Source organism: Poecilia formosa, unplaced genomic scaffold (assembly GCF_000485575.1).
Source record: "Poecilia formosa unplaced genomic scaffold, Poecilia_formosa-5.1.2 Scaffold484, whole genome shotgun sequence".
NCBI lineage: Eukaryota > Metazoa > Chordata > Actinopteri > Cyprinodontiformes > Poeciliidae > Poecilia > Poecilia formosa.
In genome coordinates this window covers 67,779-84,615 of record NW_006800423.1, presented here as the reverse complement: position 1 = coordinate 84,615, position 16,837 = coordinate 67,779, and the positions used below count along the sequence as shown (strand labels likewise).

Sequence of the window (16,837 nt, the reverse complement as noted above, 5' to 3'; positions counted from 1 at the left end):
TTGTGCTGTATGAAATGTGCGTACTGAAGTTTGGAATTGTTCTGCTGGAACAATGAACAGATTCCATGACAAAGACAGAATTTTGTAAAAATCCTGCTTCTATGTTACCTTTACATCTGTTCAAATCACTGATATGAATGCATGTAAAGCAAGCCGTTGCTGAGTGTTTGAACAGTGTCCAAACATAAACAATGCTACCTATTTTATCTAGAAGATGGTAGAATTAGCAAAAATAACAAGACAAGAAAAACTGTTTTGTTTTTTTGTTTTTCATTTTCTCCCATACTAACCAGAAAAGATGTCGGTACTTGTTTTTAGACATCTGGTCAAATTTTTAACTTGCATGAATCATGTTTCTTTTGAATAAATGCTAGTTATAAATGTCATCAAACATATGTTATGTTAACAAATTATCTTGTATAGCTCAAATAATAGGATTCCAAAATTATTATAAATGAAAACCCGGATCGATTGTCTCATGCAGCCCCTCGAATGAGGAAAACGCCTCCCGGTTTTTACATCTGATTCGACTCAGCCTCTCTGGGATTCTTGTTTTGCATTAAAAAAAACGTTACAGTTTTCAGGTAATCAGTTCACCTGACCTGAAGAAAAACTTCTTTTCTAACATCACAAAGCCTGTGTCATTTTCTTTTTTTTCCTTCCCCTAAAAACGATTATACATGTAAAAGATACAGCACCTATGCTACTCAGTTTACGATTAAAATGACACCACTCATATTTTTTACTGCATATAAATAGTTCCTCTTTTTATTTGCATGTTAGCGGCCCCCCCTCAACCCCCCAGCTTGCTTGGAAAAGGGACTCAAAGGAACACGGAGCCTCAGACCATTTCAGTCATGTTTTCACTGGTTTCATTCTCATGGTCAGAACTTCCTCTATTGAAACCAGAATGCCAAACTAAAAGGGGAACAAGCGAGGATCCAAACTTCGCTTTTGGTTTCAGCTCCTGAGAGCAGTATGCTTAAAATAATAATTACAAAAAAAAAATCCAACATGAATTAATCATACTGAGGTGTGACTGGCATTAAATCTCTGTGTGAGAGATCAACTGATCAGCTCATTTCATGTAGCAGATTTAGAGAGAAAAACTGGTTTCCTGCTCACTTATAAAGCCTGTTTGAAAAAGTTATGTTTTATTAAAATGTAATCACATCACAGCACAAGTAGATCTACAACTCAGAAAGAGTTGCAAATTCATTTTCTTAAAGGTATGATAACAAATGTACATTTTAATGCACCCAGTCAAACAGTGAGCAGGTTTCTCTCTGGTTTGCTGTATGTCTGAACTTTTTAAAAAAACTGCAGGAAATGCATTTAAAACCAATCAGTGGCCATCAGGAACTAGGTGATCATATGAGTTTGACAATTGGGTGTTATGAATGTCGCCTGCATAGGGTCCAGCTTAGCTGATTTCTCACTTTCAGTTCCCATTTTTGCCTGCTGAAGCCGACATTGCGTGTTTCTCAGTGTAGCAATAGGAAAAACATAACTTTTATCACAAGCTGTAAAAGTCAAGACTCTCATGCTGCCTTGTTTACATGATGGATGGCTTTGTCATAACGTCTGTAAGTGCTTCTGTTTTATAGCTTTATTTCAGTTGAATGGAGAGATGAGTGTTTGGTCAGATGAGAGAGGGAGGCTGGAGGGATTTCACTGATTGTTTTATGGGTTTAGGAGACAAAGTTAAAGATACTGATTAGAAAACATGATTTTTTTATCTTTGCGTGCGCTTTACTGGGACTTATGTTTATAATTTAGCCATGTTTAATCCAAATATGTTGAGAGGTTGTTTTTAAATTGTCTAAGCAGTAATATCTTTTTGATTGGAAAACATATATTTTTTTAAATCTCCAATAGGCATCCGAGGATGCTATTCCACATGAGCCGGAGACTTATCGACCGCCTGTTGACCTGTACCCCTACCTGAACGTGGGGGAGATTTACGAAGGTAAGAATATGGGATTTACTGCTTTAAAAAGATGGTAACTCATCACACAGCTCTAACATCCCTCACTTGCCAGACCACAGATGGCCTTTCCACTCTGACCGGGTCCAGCCGCCGGACTTTGAGGGTTCCCCCGTGAATCACCTGACGGAGCTGCAGGCCGTGTCTCCTCAGCAGCTCATCCAGCCGTTCCCCCTCAGCAACGAGTCTCTGCACCTTCACCTGGAGACGCCACTGGCTCCGCTCACCCTGTCATCACAGGTGAGTTTGTCTGTGCAAACGTACGCTTGACACAAGAATTAACAGCCAGAAAATGTATGGTGTTTCTTATGTTTTTAAAGTGTTCATATCTCACAGTAGTTATTGTTTATTAACTGACCGAAACACCTTATGTCAGCTGTTGCTCTGGTTTTAGAATCCATGCTTTCTTTAGAATTAGCTACAAATAAAAACCAAAATAATCCAAAGCTATTTTCATAAAAACAATAATGACTCTTGACTGTGATTTCAACAACCACCCTCCATGTTGTGGAAAGCCTGGGACATTTTCACTGAAATGTCATCCACACCACGTGTCGTTGCTGAGCACTGGAATCTATTTTGGCAGAGCAACTTCCTCTTTTAGGACAATAGCTGTGTTTAAGCAAAAAAAAAAAAAAATCAGACATTGCATGATTGCAAAACCTTCTTTCAAAAAGTGGCTTTCTGAAATGCTTTAAATTTCCCCTAAAGATCCCATATTACACCCCATCCCTGTGCTACCAGTACCCACCGCTGGCCTCACCTCGACGCTACTACTCAGAGGAGGACCAGAGAGCCGTCAGTCCCCCGCTGCAAGTGTCAGAGGGGGAGGATGAGTATGAAGATTACAACTGCTCATTCAGGAAAGACCCAGGTACAAATGTGTAAATGTGTGACATAATAATGATCTCATTTTTTTTTCCCCCTTTACTGAAATCTTTAAAAAACAAAAATGTGATTTCCCATTCCAGGCAACAAGAAGAAAATCCGCCTGTACCAGTTCCTCCTGGACCTGCTCAAAAAGGGCGACATGAGCGACAGCATCTGGTGGGTGGACCAGGACAAGGGCATCTTCCAGTTTTCCACCAAACACAAAGAGGCTCTGGCGACTCACTGGGGCGTCCAGAAGGGAAACCGCAAAAAAATGACCTACCAAAAAATGGCCAGAGCCTTGAGGAACTATGGCAAAACAGGAGAGATTAAAAAAGTGAAGAAGAAGCTCACCTACCAGTTCAGCGAGGAGGTGCTCAAAAGCCTCTATTTACGTCATTATCATCACTGAGGAGGAAACAAAGGCTGTTTGTTACAATCATCGGATCACTAAATTTCCCAAAATGATGTTTAACTTGCGGATTTGCAGGTTTTATTTGTCTTTCTGACAATTTTTTTTATTTATTTGGAATGACGCTTTTGGCATTTAACATCCACATACACCATTTCATTTTCCTCTAAAAGTGTTTTTTTTGTACAAGAATTTTTTTTGTAAAAAACACAATGTAGCTGTTTAAATGTGTAAATAAATATTAATCTGTGTCCTCATGACATATACAGAGATAACTTAATGCAAAATATCTTAATGTACATGTTTGACTGGAAGTGGCTCAGAAACGTTTGATTGTCAGAACTTGGTATCAAAACCCTGTTTTGTTTGTTATATAAAAAGAAAAAGTACCGAAAGATTTAAATGCATAGATACTAGAGTGCCCTGCAAAAAAAATATGCATACAACTTGAAGTCTTTCGCTCTTTGTCATGTTACAGCCACAAACTCCAATGTATTATTTTGGAATTTAAGGACTAGGACAGCATAAAGTTGCTCAAAAATTGTAAACAAGAAGGAAATAAATATCCAATAAGTGTGGCTCGTATTTGTATTTATCCCTTCTTTGAGGGTATGTTTGTAGCATTTTAGAGACTAAAATTTAGCATGAATTTCTCCTAATGGCTTGAGTTTGATCCGATTGGAAGCAGAGCAACTGCCTCAGATTTTAAGTTGTAGTTTGGTCTGTACTTTAACACATTGCATTGAGCCACTCCATTGTGTATCTGGTTGTACCTTTAGGGTTGCTGCCTTGCTGGAGAGTGAATCTTTGGCTACCTTTTCAAGTTCCCTGCTTCAAGCAGCATGAAACTTAAAAAGAGCCCTGTCTTCTTCTATGGGGCTCTTTGCTGCTTCTCTGATTTAATGCTACCCTTGCCTGGCCTGACAGAGTATATAGACAGACATATACTCTCTCTCTTGATGGTGAATTGAACATTGCTCTAGGGCATGTTCAGACCTGGGGTTGCTTTATAGCCTAACCCTGCTTTAAACTTCTCCACAACTTGCTGGTTGTTCATTAACAAACCTCTCTGGCCTTCACAGAACAGCTGGATTTATGTTGCGTTTCGATTCAATGGTAAATGGAATGCATTGACATGCTTTTTCAGCCAAACTGACCACTAAAATGACTTTAAACTACAAATGTGAGCACATTTATAAGCTACTTGGGGTTAAGTGCATAGCCCACATCTACATCCATGCTGAAGTTAGAATCAAACCTGCAATTTTCCAATTGCAAGACAACTAGTCTATCCACTGAAATTACCCCTAGATTACATTGAGGCAGAGTCTATTTACTAATTAGGTGACTTCTGGTGTCAAAGTAAAAGGTGTTGAATGCAAATGCAAATTGAATTTTAAAAATCAAATATAACTTCCCTTCTGTTTCACAGATACATGTTGCTTTGCTTTAGTCTACCATATAAAATCCTAATAAAATACATAGAAGTTTGTGGTTGTAATGTGTCAAAAAGATGGAAAAGTTCACTGGCTATGAATACTTTAGCGAGACACACAAACACACACACACACACGCACACACGCACACACACACACACACACACACACACGCACGCACGCACGCACGCACACCAGCAGATGTGAGAAGCTAAAGTACTCTGTAGCCAATTTAAAGCATCACTGAAACAGAAAATTCAGTAATAGACTGTGCAGCCATGAAACACAGGAGTTCTGGAGCAGAACTGCAGCTGCAAGCAGATTGTAGAGGCATGTAGAGCGAGTCTGTACCTCAGAGAATATATTCAATACACCACAGACTTCATCTCTACACCTGCTGGACTCGGTGAACACCTGGGGAAATAAAACCACCAGTCACACACAGGGAGAATCCTTCATATGAATAATACCACAGGCACAAACTAGCAGCCAGCCTGCATGGAAAGAAAGTCAGCTAGAACTTAAATTAAATATTTTATCAAGCAAAGACATAAACATTTATCTATGTGAAGTATTAGTATTAATATATAGCAGTGCCACAGCTTTTATCAGTATTTGGTAAAAAACAGAAGGTCCTGGGTCTGATTCCTGGTTGTTAGCCCTGTTTGTTGTAAATGGATGGATTAACCGTGATTTCAGATAAAGGGAGTGTAGCAAAAAGAAAATGTTAGACTAGGTTATTCATAATCCAGAATAATTTCTACACACAAAAACAAAAAACGTGAAAGCTAAAAATGTAAATAAATAAACAATGAAAGTTGTAGCTAAATAAGTTTGTGTAGAATAAATAAGCCCAGGTTTGATTTGTCCAACTATTGTGGTAACAGGGCATTAAGCAATCTAGACCTGGGTTTGGAAAGCCTAAAAATCTTACAATTAAAGTTTGATACCTGAAAGGCTTTTTACAAATCACAAGCTGAATTTTAGACAATATTTTTGACGCTTAAGGCAAATTGATCATTTTAAATATCACTGTTTCAATATTAAAATTTAAATGACTTTCTTTGCTGATATTAGAATATGTTTGATGATGATAAACCATTAAGAATGAAAAAAGCAAAAACAAATATTTTTTAAAACATTCTTTATCATCTGAATCCTAAACAGGCTGTTTCATTTGTTGCCTTAGCTTTTTTCTACGAGAAACCAAAGAGTTGCAGATCATTAACTGCATTTAATTAATCTTTTCTAAATTGGCCTGATCTGATTTGACCAGTTTCTACATATGAAAAAGCACTGATGTGGTTCCTTCTTTGTGGTTTAACACAAAGAATTAAAAGTTTCATTAACTCATGATATGTTTTAGGAACATTTGTTCGGTGTGATCCAGTCTAAGTTTGACCAGAATTAGGTTTTGCACTAGAGCTCATAAACTGTAGTCACGGGTAGGGTTGGGTTTAATGACAAATATCATTTCATTCCCACTCACCTCTGAAGATTTTACTTTTCACTGCAACATTTTCATTATAGGTTTCAAGATTTTTACTGCTTGTTTTTTCCTGTCTTCTTTCAATTTATTCCCATATTCTGGTGGTAACTAAGCCAGTTTTAAAGCTTCATCTGCTCTAGTTTCTTTGTCTGCTATTTGAGTTCAGGGTTGTTTGTTTCCCCTTGGCATCGTGGCCGCCTACGTCATCAGCCTTCGGCAAAATTCGGATCTGTTCGTCTAGCTCTGTATCTGTCTCATTTGTTGCACTTACTGTTTGAAATGAGACAAAATCGGCTAAGGCTAAAAATACCCATTGCATTTAACAGATTTGAAGAGCGGTGATATATGGGCTTTGAAAGCGAACTTTACCAGCGCTGAATCGGATGTTTCCGTCAAAGGAGTGTTTACAGGCAGGACGTAGACAGGAAAGATGGAAAATATGGGGGAAATTTCCCCTTAACCCTAAAGAATAGTAAAACGATAGTGCTATCGGATGCTTTGTCTTTTGAAAAAATAAAATAAATTCCTTTCACGTTAAACTTACAAGATTTTATAATAACCAGAGCTGAGGGAGTTTTGCGCTACGTACTCCAATCCTGATGGGGGAAGTAACGAGCAGGGCAACGTGTGATTACGCATTTTTAACCAGCCAATCAGCGCACAGCTATTGTAGGCGAAAATTTGAAAGAGAACTCCACTAACGGTCAGCTGTAGCCACACCGGGTTTAACGCTATTAAGCCATTTCTGCGAGAGCCACAGACTGCATACGGCTAAATAAATATTTTGTAACTGATTTGGGTTATCTGCGACGGTGACATGAGAAAGAGGTTAGTAATGATTATATATATATACTTTATTTGTGTTAAGGAAACTATTTTCTACACTCTTTAAACATCCATTGTTAGCCTAAAAGTGATGCCTTTTGACTTAAAACAACTTATTTAAAAACAACCAGGGTGTTGTTGTTATCTGTATATGAGAATGGAAACTATTATTTTACTAGTTTAATGCCATTTAAGAGTTTATGTGTGGCTCAAAGTAAACTGCTAACTAAGGTTAGCTTAAAGGGAGTGTCTCGTTTTTAATGTACTACCAGACCTTAAAGTTGTCTTTTGTGTATTAAAATCACTAAAGATTTTAGTCGTTTGTCTTTCTCCCAGTCAAGTCCATGCAGCAGAGTCCGTTTCCTACCTGAACAGGGCTCTAGCCAGGCTGCAGGATATTTGGGAAGAAATAGGGATCCCTGAAGAGCAGCGGATGCGGAGAACCAACGATGTACATAAGCACATTAAAGTGAGTGTTGAAAAACCAACCAGCTAATGTTAAACGAATGTTAAGCTTTTATTTTTATGTATTCTTGTGAAATAACCTCTTGATTCTCGTTTTGTGCAGGGCTTGTTGGATCTGATGATTGTTGAAGAGCAGGATCTAAAGCAGCGGTTGCTAAAAACCATCGAGTCATGTCAAAAGGAGCTCAGTCTTTTGTGCAGTGAACTGCAGCTGCCGCCCTTTAAGGTACAATCAAAAACACAAAAAATGTTAGATGTCTTGCATAGTAAAACATCCTAATATTTAGTGCATTGTGACAAAAATGCATTGTTTAAAAAAAAAAGAAAAATCTGTTATGGACACCATAAACCTTTTTCTGTCTGATGTCTTTGTATGGAAACATTTAATGTTCAAAGTATAGTGATCTTGAGTAAAAATGCCACATTTCACTGTTTTTGTTTGTTTTGTTTTAATGCTTGTATTTAAAGCAAAAGCAACAATACTTCTGACAATTGTTAAAAACTAATAATTTTATCCCATAAAGTTATTTTAGTACTAAACTATGGCATAAATGCCTGTTGAATTTAGTATTTTTCTGGTGCTTATTTTAATTTTGGAAGCACGTTTTTTATTTCACAAACCCACTATATTCAGAAAGACTTTGAGAGTTTGTTCTTAGCATATTGACTGATGAACACTACAACTACAGGCTGGACTGAATCACTGTCCTTAATGGCTTTTCGCTGCTTTTTAAATGTCTCAATAGACTTGCTAGACAATCACAAAGAAATACCTTTTGCTTAGCTAACTTGCATTTAGTAATTCCGTCTTTCACTAGGGTGTTTTTTGACTTGCAGGAGGAGGAAGGCTGCACAATCCTGCAGATGGAGAAGAACTGCCGCACTCGTCTAGAAGTGATGAAAGGACAGAAAACGCAGCGAATGGAGGACCTTAAGGGTCTCGTTGCCAAAGATCGTGAGCTGTGCGACATTATGTGCACCACGCCCTTTAGCATTGACCAGCACGCCGTCCCATCGGTGAAGCAGCTCGAGGCTTATCGTACCTACCTCGATGCGCTCACTAAAGAGAAGGTACTTTGGAAAAGCTTTTCTCAGTGACTCACTTTACCTTTGTTCTTTAAATTTTCATGCAGTGTTCTCTTTACAGGAGCATCGTCATGATGAATTTGTGGGAACCAAGAAAAAAATCATCGCTTGCATGAATTACCTGGAACAGAGTCCTGAGACCAGTTTCGAGATGGATGTGATGTGTGAGGATGAGGAGGCATTTTGTCTGTCTGATGACAACATCACTGCCCTGAAACTACTTCTTAGTCAGGTTGGTTTGCTTAATGTGTTTCTTGATGTATCAGAATTATGTGTACAGTACAAAAAATTTTAAAACGTTTTTTCTCCAGTTACAAGAGCGCAAGACAGAAAACGAGCTCCTTTGTTCAAGCTTCCGCACAAAGGTCCAGGAATTGTGGGAAAGGCTTCAGGTCCCTCAGGAGGAAAGGGAATCTTTTTCTGAGCACATGCTTAGCTCGAAGAAGAAGAACATTGAGGCAGTAAGAAAGCTCCCTTGTTTGTTCAAACAGCAATTTTTAGTAAAGGCGACACTTAATCCAAGTTGTGGTGATTTAAACTCTGTTTGCAGCTCCAGGCAGAGGTCCAGCGGCTCGAGTTGTTGAAAATGCACAGCATGAAGAGTTTCATAGAGGCCATCAGAGCAGAGATTGCTGTTTTGTGGAAGGAATGCTTCTATAGTGATGAACAGCAACGCACCTTCTTTGCATTTTATGACGGTAAATGGCTGTGGTTTAGATCAGGGATACACTAATCCAATATTAGTCCGTATTGTTCCCCATATTGTATAAAATTCTAGATCAGGTATTGGTGGTAATGTGCCTGATACACAAGGCCAGATCTATTCAGTCTCATTCTATCATTTTTCTATCAAACATGGGTGATGTCATGTTTTATTAATTATTTTACATTATAGTTAGAATTTCTAATTGTACTTCTGAACCATTTGACAGAAGATTGTTGCAGTTTTGTTTTTTATGTGTTTAACCAAGGTAGTCGACCTTGGTACTTACATTTGTCAGTAGATTTACTTTGTCTATTAAACTCCCAATTGTACTGACTGGACAAATTAAAGTTATCTTTACATGTTTGGTCAAGCTTGTGAAGGTATTGGTGTATTTACGTGTGCTTTACTTGTGTAGAGTTAAATACATTTAAATTCAGTACGTGTATGACCATTTAAAAAAAAAAAAAAGTCTGATCTGAATCGGCCAATACCAAGGATCATATATGGGGGAGGGGGAAAGTGGTTTCGCTGCATCCCTAGTTTAGATGGATGCTGCAAATGAATCAAAACGAGTTACAGGCTCGATTTTTCTTCCTACAGATGATTTTACTGAGGAGCTTCTGAACCTGCATGAGGATGAGGTTAGAAATCTGAAGAAGTACCACGAGGACCACAAGGAACTGTTCGAGGGAGTCACAAAGTGGCAGGACAACTGGAACTTGTACTTGGAACTAGATGTAAGAAATATCCAACTTCAAGGGAGAAGGCTTTATAAACTTCATGTAGTGATATCTTAATGTTTTCCTATTCCAGAGAAAGGCTAATGATCCTTCAAGATTTACCAACAGAGGGGGGAACCTCCTAAAGGAAGAAAAGCAGAGAACTGAGCTGCAGAAAAGTTTACCCAAGGTGGATAAAAATGTTTTTGTAAAACTGTAATACCACCTGTTGTCAGCAGGTGGAGTAATGCGTCTAACGGCTTATAAATGCTTTTCAGTTGGAGAAGGTTTTGAAGGCCCAGATCGATAGTTGGGAGGAGGAGCACGGCAAAGAGTTCCTTGTGAACGGACAGAAATTTCTGGAATATGTGCAGCAGCAGTGGAAAGAGCACCACGAGAAAAAGGAGAGGGAGAAACTTGAAAGGGTATGGCTTTTATTGCTTTAAGTTTGAAGCTACTTTAACCTTTGACTTTCCATTATACAGACTGATTCCAAATGTTTCCTAATAGCAAATGAAGAAAACTAAGCAAACACAAGAGGATATGCTGTATGGAACAATGATGAGAACGCCAACTAAACGACGAATTGCAGGCACTCCCACACCTGGAAAGATGAGAAAGGTGAAATACTTCTGCAGTTTTTTCTTCTCTTTTTTGCTCAAAAATGATGAGGGAATTAAAATTGAAATATTTCTTGATTTTTAGATGAATAGCACTTCGACTTTTTCTACTCCAAGCAGCATTCTCAGTGGAACCATGTGCCAGACGCCCTCAATGAAACCACCTCTGTCTGCCACCAAGGTTTGTCCTTATCGTCTCCAAACACCTTTTGTTTTCATTTTAAAGGAGCATTTTACAGAGACTGTAACATACAAACTATACATTAACAGCTGAATATGTCCCAACCACTATCTTGGTATGTTAGTTACATTGAGACCAAAAAGTAATAATCACTTCCTGTTGTTGTTGCAGAGTCTGCGAACCCCAGGGCACGGAAACACGATGCGGGGATTAGAGCGGAATAAGGAAAACCTCTCCCATCTCAGAAACCCTCCATGTGGCACGTCAAAGTCTCAGGATGCTCAAGATCTCACCTTCACCATCAACTCTATTGCTGGCTCCTATTCTGAATTTGCGGTAAATTAGGTTTTACTTGTATTTAGTCCTTGATAGTGAGGTTCTGGGTTCAGGAAGATTTTTATAATTTGGTATCAAGGAAGAATTTTGAGGAATGTCCTTCTGCGATTAAAGTTTGACTGCAGATTATGAAATATTTAGTTTATATTTATTGGAGTGAAGATATCAGTCACAACTTTCTCTTACCTGAATGAACAGGTTGTTGGATCTACGCTGGGTTTTAGCACTTTGAAATTACTCAAATTGTTAGTGGGAGAGAACGTTTATGCTGGTGGATACTAACAGTCCACAATTGAAGAAGAGACTGTCATTTGGTGGTGCTTCATTACTAATCCCCACTTTAATTTATTTTGGTCGTGATCAGTCTTACAAAATGAGACTGACCCAAAAATAACTACAAGCCATTCTCTGTTGGAAAAATGTTTTTTATTCAAGTCAAGAATGCATTTCTCTTACAACAGACCAAACTAAGCATAGAAAATAATTTTACTCTGTCAAAGCAGACGGCTGCATTTCATACCCATAAATGGATAAAATGGCATGCCATAGCAAACAAAAGGAGACCAGTAATTTCAGTATGTTGGGGAGAACAATTGCGAATCGTCTTAAAATAATTTCATAAATTGGAACCTCAAAGGTATTGCATTACTAGGTTGTATTTTTTGCGCAAGTTAATTTACTTGTCGTTGCAGAGGGACCTCTCAAAGGCTGCTACATCGTCCGTGGAGACGGGCCTGCTGAACTCCACTGTCGGCCATCAGTAATGGTTCAAAGCCGTTTTCACTTCTGTAAATACTTGTCCTGTCATAAGATTTTGTGGCATTTTGACGCTTTTTTTTTTTCTTTGACACTTTTTTTTATATATTTTAAATCTGTCAATAAAATTTCAAAAACATTTGAACTAAGACTAATTATTGACAAGTGTTAAAGGTTTTCATGTTTGCTGCTGCAGCTCGAGTTAAATGTTTTACGCCCGACGCCGTGTCTTCAGACTGGACCACCTAAGCCATGCGAGTCATCAGCTCCTCCAGAGCCCGCTCACGGTGGTTTTCATGAACAAGCAGCACTTCTTTGATTGCGCTCTGCTGGAAGCCCATTTCATCAAACTGAGTCAGCAAGTGGAGGAACTCTGCAGCCTGAAACAGAAATATAACGATCAGTTATGCAAGTCAAGTTGAACAAGGGCATTTAAAAAACAGAATGGCATTTAAGGTTTATTATTCCAGTAAACACTAACACACTAGTCTATATAATGTACTGTACTCAGTGATTGTTCAGAGTCTGAGTTACTGCATCAGTGCTTGGAGGAAAACTTGTTGAGATCATGAATGTCCTACAAAGGCTGCTTGTGGCAAGAATGTGTTAAACTGCTTAAAGTATAAATAAATAGCTGTTTCCATTTGAGTGCTTGAAGTTAAATATTAAACAAATTCAAAATATAATTTGGCAGTATAGCCACAAACTGCTTTTATTTGCTAAAATATTTAAGCACCACAAAATCTTAGTGTGCCAGATTTGGGCCCCAGGCCTCAAGTTTAGCAACTGCTCTATGGTGCTCAGGAAGCCCATGTTTTCAGTTTTTAGCTTACTGTCAGAGGTGGGAAGCACTACTTCATATTTTACTCAAGCAAAAGAAAAAAGTAGTCATCCAAGAAATTATTCGTGAGTAAATAAGTACTTGGTTAAAAATATGCTCAAGTACTGATGTAACTCGTCAAATTATCAATCATTTAATATTTAAAAATTATATCAGATGGACCAAAATATAAAGCTAAGTGGAAATGTTGGTGTTTTAAGGACCAAAATTACAATAATTCATAAGTAACCATGTATAACAAAATGGGTAAAAAAAAATTGCTTTCCAAAACAGTTTCTGTTTTGGAAAACAGAAACTGTTTTCCAAAACAGTTAAGTTTCAATTTAAGTTTAAATTGAAACTTAAATTGAAGTTTAAGTTTCAATTTAAACTTATGAAACTAACAAAAACTGCAAGTGTGTGTCTGTGTCTGGTGAATATGTTTGTGCTTCGTTCAGCGGGTAGAGAACACCATCAGCCCAAACCTTGTGAATCTCCAAAGACTGGAGAACTTTCCAAACCTCACCACCAGAGGACACCTCTGCTGCTTGCATGCTCTTTTACTACCACACTTTTTCGTGACATGCAAACTGGAATTTGATTAATCTTTTTTGTTGTTAGCCTAAACGTAAACATAGGATTGTTTCACCTTGCTCTCACAATTCTGAAACATCTCCAAAGCTTCCTCCACTTGTGCCTCATCATAGCCCAGCTGGCAAAGACGATCGCATGCAACCAGGTATTTTAGGACCTGAGAAGAAGAAAATCAGGAAGCTATGCTTGGATTTAATTAACAAATTAATTCACAAATATGTGCACCATTTAGAAAGGCATTTTTAAGGGGCAGTATTGTGTATTTTACATGTACATTTTATAGCACAATCAAGTAATTATGTTACCATCAGTTGTAAAAATGCTGCATATATCAAACGGGACGTAAAAGAAATCTAACGCTTTGAAACTGGGCCTCTGTCTCTTTAAGAAGAGACACTCCGCCTTCAGCAGGTAACGTTTCTCCATTAAGCCTTTAATAATGTTTTTAGGAGCATTTGTACTGACAAGTTGCTCCTATGATGAGCTCAGCAGATGTTCAGTTAAACCAGGTGTTTACTAATTGCTGCTGCTGCTAGTCTGAAGAAGCTGAGCAGAGGAGAGGTGCTGTGTGAGGCAAGAGGTCGGCTTTGTTCGGTGAGACCAAAGTTTTTTTTTTTCTTTCTTTCTTTTTTTTTGTCAAACCTCTCCTACAAACGTGAATAGCGAGGTTATTACAAATGCTAATTGGTTTAGGGATTGTTAGAAATCAATGAGAGTCTCTACAGACACCAACCTTCTCTGGGCTCTGATAGCCAGTTTTCTGCAGAGCCAGGATGGCAGTGCGTAACGGGTATCCTTTCTCTGTGATGGTTTCCAGTAGCTCCCTCTCCTCCTGGCTGAGAGCTGTCAGAAGCTCTGCTGCCGAGTCAAAGAAAACCCCACGAGAACCAGGAGTTGTCAGGACCTGGCAGAGGAGGGGAAAACCAGGAGTAATCTCAGTAAAGTAGGAAATGTGTTAAAGCTTCAATATGTAACTTTTATTATTTATTTATTTATTTACATATTTGTTGAAACTCACTGTGTCGTGACAATATGTATGAGATAAAAGACCTGTGAAAAAGTCAAGCGCTGCCTTTTCCCAGCGCAACTAGAAACAACCAATCAGAGCAAGGAGACGGGTCTTAGCGCTGTCAGTCACCCCGCTGTGTGGCGCTGCTCATACTCCCTCTCTGTTTGCTCTCTGCTAAGCAGCAGCTAGCAGACCGTGTTGTGAATGCTAATGCTAGTTAGCATGGCAGATAAACGGTGTTCCTGTAATGGTAAGTTGGTTCTCCGACACACATGCCGCTGTTCTGTCAGATCAGCATACATTGTCAGATAGTCATACGCTTAGCTCAGACATGTATATGCTGTCATTACCATATGATTTTATTTAATCAGCAACATAGAATCATGACGTAGATCATCATACACTTTGTTATGAACAGCTGTATGACATCCTGATTTAGCGGTTAAATAGATTAATGAGTTTTACACGGGCGTGTTGTAGTTAACTGCAGCTGCAGCCAGACCTGCTTTAGATACACTTTGAAACCACGACAACGCGTGTCTATCTATCTAGTTATCATGTAATATCATATTGTAAACAATTTAATGACTTATTTTCGTCATAACTTGTTGCGTATGCTAAACTGACAACTCCACTGACAGTCGGACTTCTTAATGCGCATGCGCGGGCATGCGTACTAACTTCATGTATGCTATCCTGACAGCGTAGGGCTATCTGATGAGTATTGACCATTTGCAACTACGTCACTTAATCATTCGAGGCCCCTTGATGGACGACGTCGAAAGTGAGGGACGGTGTTCTGTCAGATCAGCATACATTGTCAGATAGTCATACGCTTATCTCAGACATGTATACGCTGTCATTACCATAAGATTTTATTTAATCAGCAACATAGAATCATGACGTAGATCATCATACACTTTGTTATGAACAGCTGTATGGCATCCTGACTTGGCGGTTAAGTTTTACAGGGGCCTGTGTTGTACTTGACTGCAGCCTCAGCCAGACCTGCTTTAAATACACTTTGAAACCACGACAACGCATGTATATTTATCTAGTTGTCATATTAAATGATATTATAAGCAATTTAATGACTTATTTTCGTCATAACTTGTGTATGCTGAACTGACAACTCCACTGACGGTCGAACTTCTTAATGCGCATGCGCGGGCATGCGTATTAACTGCATGTGTGCTATCCTGACAGCGTGTGGCTATCTGATAGAACACCGTGTAAAACTCATTAACCTACTTAACCGTTAAGTCAGGATGCCATACAACTGTTAATAACAAAGTGTATGATGATCTACGTCATGATTCTATGTTGCTGATTAAATAAAATCTTATGGTAATGACNTAGCAGACAGTGTTGTGAATGCTAATGCTAGTTAGCATGGCAGATAAACGGTGTTCCTGTAATGGTAAGTTGGTTCTCCGACACACATGGCGCAGTGAGTATTGACAATTTGCAACTACGTCACTTAATCATTCGAGGCCCCTTGATGGACGACGTCGGAAGTGAGAGACGATGTTCTGTCGGATCAGCATACATTGTCAGATAGTCATACGCTTAGCTCAGACATGTATACGCAGTCATTACCATATGATTTTATTTAATCAGCAACATAGAATCATGACGTAGATCACCATACACTGTGTTATGAACAGCTGTATGGCATCCTGACTTGGCGGTTAAGTAGGTTAATGAGTTTTACACGGCCGTGTGTTGTAGTTGACTGCAGCCGCAGCCAGACCTGCTTTAAATACACTTTGAAACCACGACAACGCATGTATATTTATCTAGTTATCATATTAAATGATATTATAAACAATTTAATTACTTATTTTAGTCATAACTTGTGTATGCTGAACTGACAACTCCGGTCGGACTTCTTAATGCGCATGCGCGGACATGCCTATTAACTGCATGTATGCTATCCTGACAGCGTGTGGCTATCTGATAGAACACCGTGTAAAACTCATTAACCTACTTAACCGTTAAGTCAGGATGCCATACAGCTGTTAATAAAGTGTATGATGATCTACATCATGATTCTATGGGTGCGTTCACACTGCAGCCTGAAGTGACTCAATTCCGATTTTTTTGACGTAATTCGACCTGTATCCGATCTTTTCATGGCAGTGTGAACAGCACAGGTCGGATTCTTTTTCGAATCTGACCCATATCCGATACGTGTCCGATTCAAATGCGACCTAACGTCCAGGTCGCATTCATCCGAACTGAACGTCACTGTTTCTCAACAAATCTCACTATTCTGCTTCCTGATATGCGCAAGTAGGAAGACAAACAACAACCATGACGGATTATATGAGGATTAAGTTGTTAATATGTTGCTCCGGCCGGATAACAACTTCAAATATGTAAGCTAAGCTCCACCGTTAGCCTCCATGTTCACTTCCAAACACTGAGCACTTCTTTTTATGGCGGTTGGCAGAACACTGAGAACGCTGACGCTATTGCGCCCTCTACTGCGCATGCGGGACACTTTCAGGTCGTTTGCCCGTT

The 16,837-nt window shown here is 38.8% G+C and overlaps 3 protein-coding genes across 4 annotated transcripts in view; 2 read left to right on the top strand and 1 right to left on the bottom strand.

Moving 5' to 3' along the window:
• Nucleotides 1–1,379: 1,379 nt before the first annotated feature.
• On the top strand, nt 1,380–3,847 carry spi1a (Spi-1 proto-oncogene a). Of its 2 annotated transcripts, none has more exons than XM_007578582.2 (5): nt 1,380–1,586; nt 1,879–1,969; nt 2,043–2,227; nt 2,732–2,861; nt 2,959–3,847. In XM_007578582.2, exons 1-5 carry the CDS (start codon nt 1,560–1,562, stop codon nt 3,267–3,269), a joined length of 744 nt encoding a protein of 247 aa, XP_007578644.1. In that variant the 5' UTR covers nt 1,380–1,559; the 3' UTR covers nt 3,270–3,847. The 2 variants fall into 2 exon arrangements, with proteins under 2 accessions (XP_007578644.1, XP_007578643.1); XM_007578581.2 differs by having other exon boundaries at nt 1,382–1,586; nt 2,699–2,861.
• Nucleotides 3,848–6,858: 3,011 nt separating this feature from the next.
• On the top strand, nt 6,859–12,027 carry LOC103156498 (protein regulator of cytokinesis 1-like). The gene is made up of 14 exons (XM_007578579.2): nt 6,859–7,022; nt 7,356–7,488; nt 7,588–7,710; nt 8,322–8,555; nt 8,632–8,802; nt 8,882–9,031; nt 9,121–9,268; nt 9,877–10,013; nt 10,090–10,185; nt 10,274–10,420; nt 10,506–10,616; nt 10,701–10,796; nt 10,968–11,132; nt 11,825–12,027. The coding sequence occupies exons 1-14, from the start codon at nt 7,012–7,014 to the stop codon at nt 11,894–11,896; spliced, it is 1,794 nt and encodes a 597-aa protein (XP_007578641.1). The 5' UTR covers nt 6,859–7,011; the 3' UTR covers nt 11,897–12,027.
• Nucleotides 12,028–12,119: 92 nt separating this feature from the next.
• Nucleotides 12,120–16,837, bottom strand: part of LOC103156499 (ubiquitin-associated protein 1-like) — a 7,560-nt gene continuing 2,842 nt past the window's right edge. Inside the window, exons 4-6 of the mRNA XM_007578580.2 lie at nt 14,036–14,206; nt 13,358–13,459; nt 12,120–12,268 (exon numbers count right to left, since the gene is read on the bottom strand). Of these exons, the coding sequence (XP_007578642.1) occupies nt 12,134–12,268; nt 13,358–13,459; nt 14,036–14,206 (408 nt within the window). The 3' untranslated portion in view covers nt 12,120–12,133. The remainder of the gene's footprint in view (nt 12,269–13,357; nt 13,460–14,035; nt 14,207–16,837) is intronic.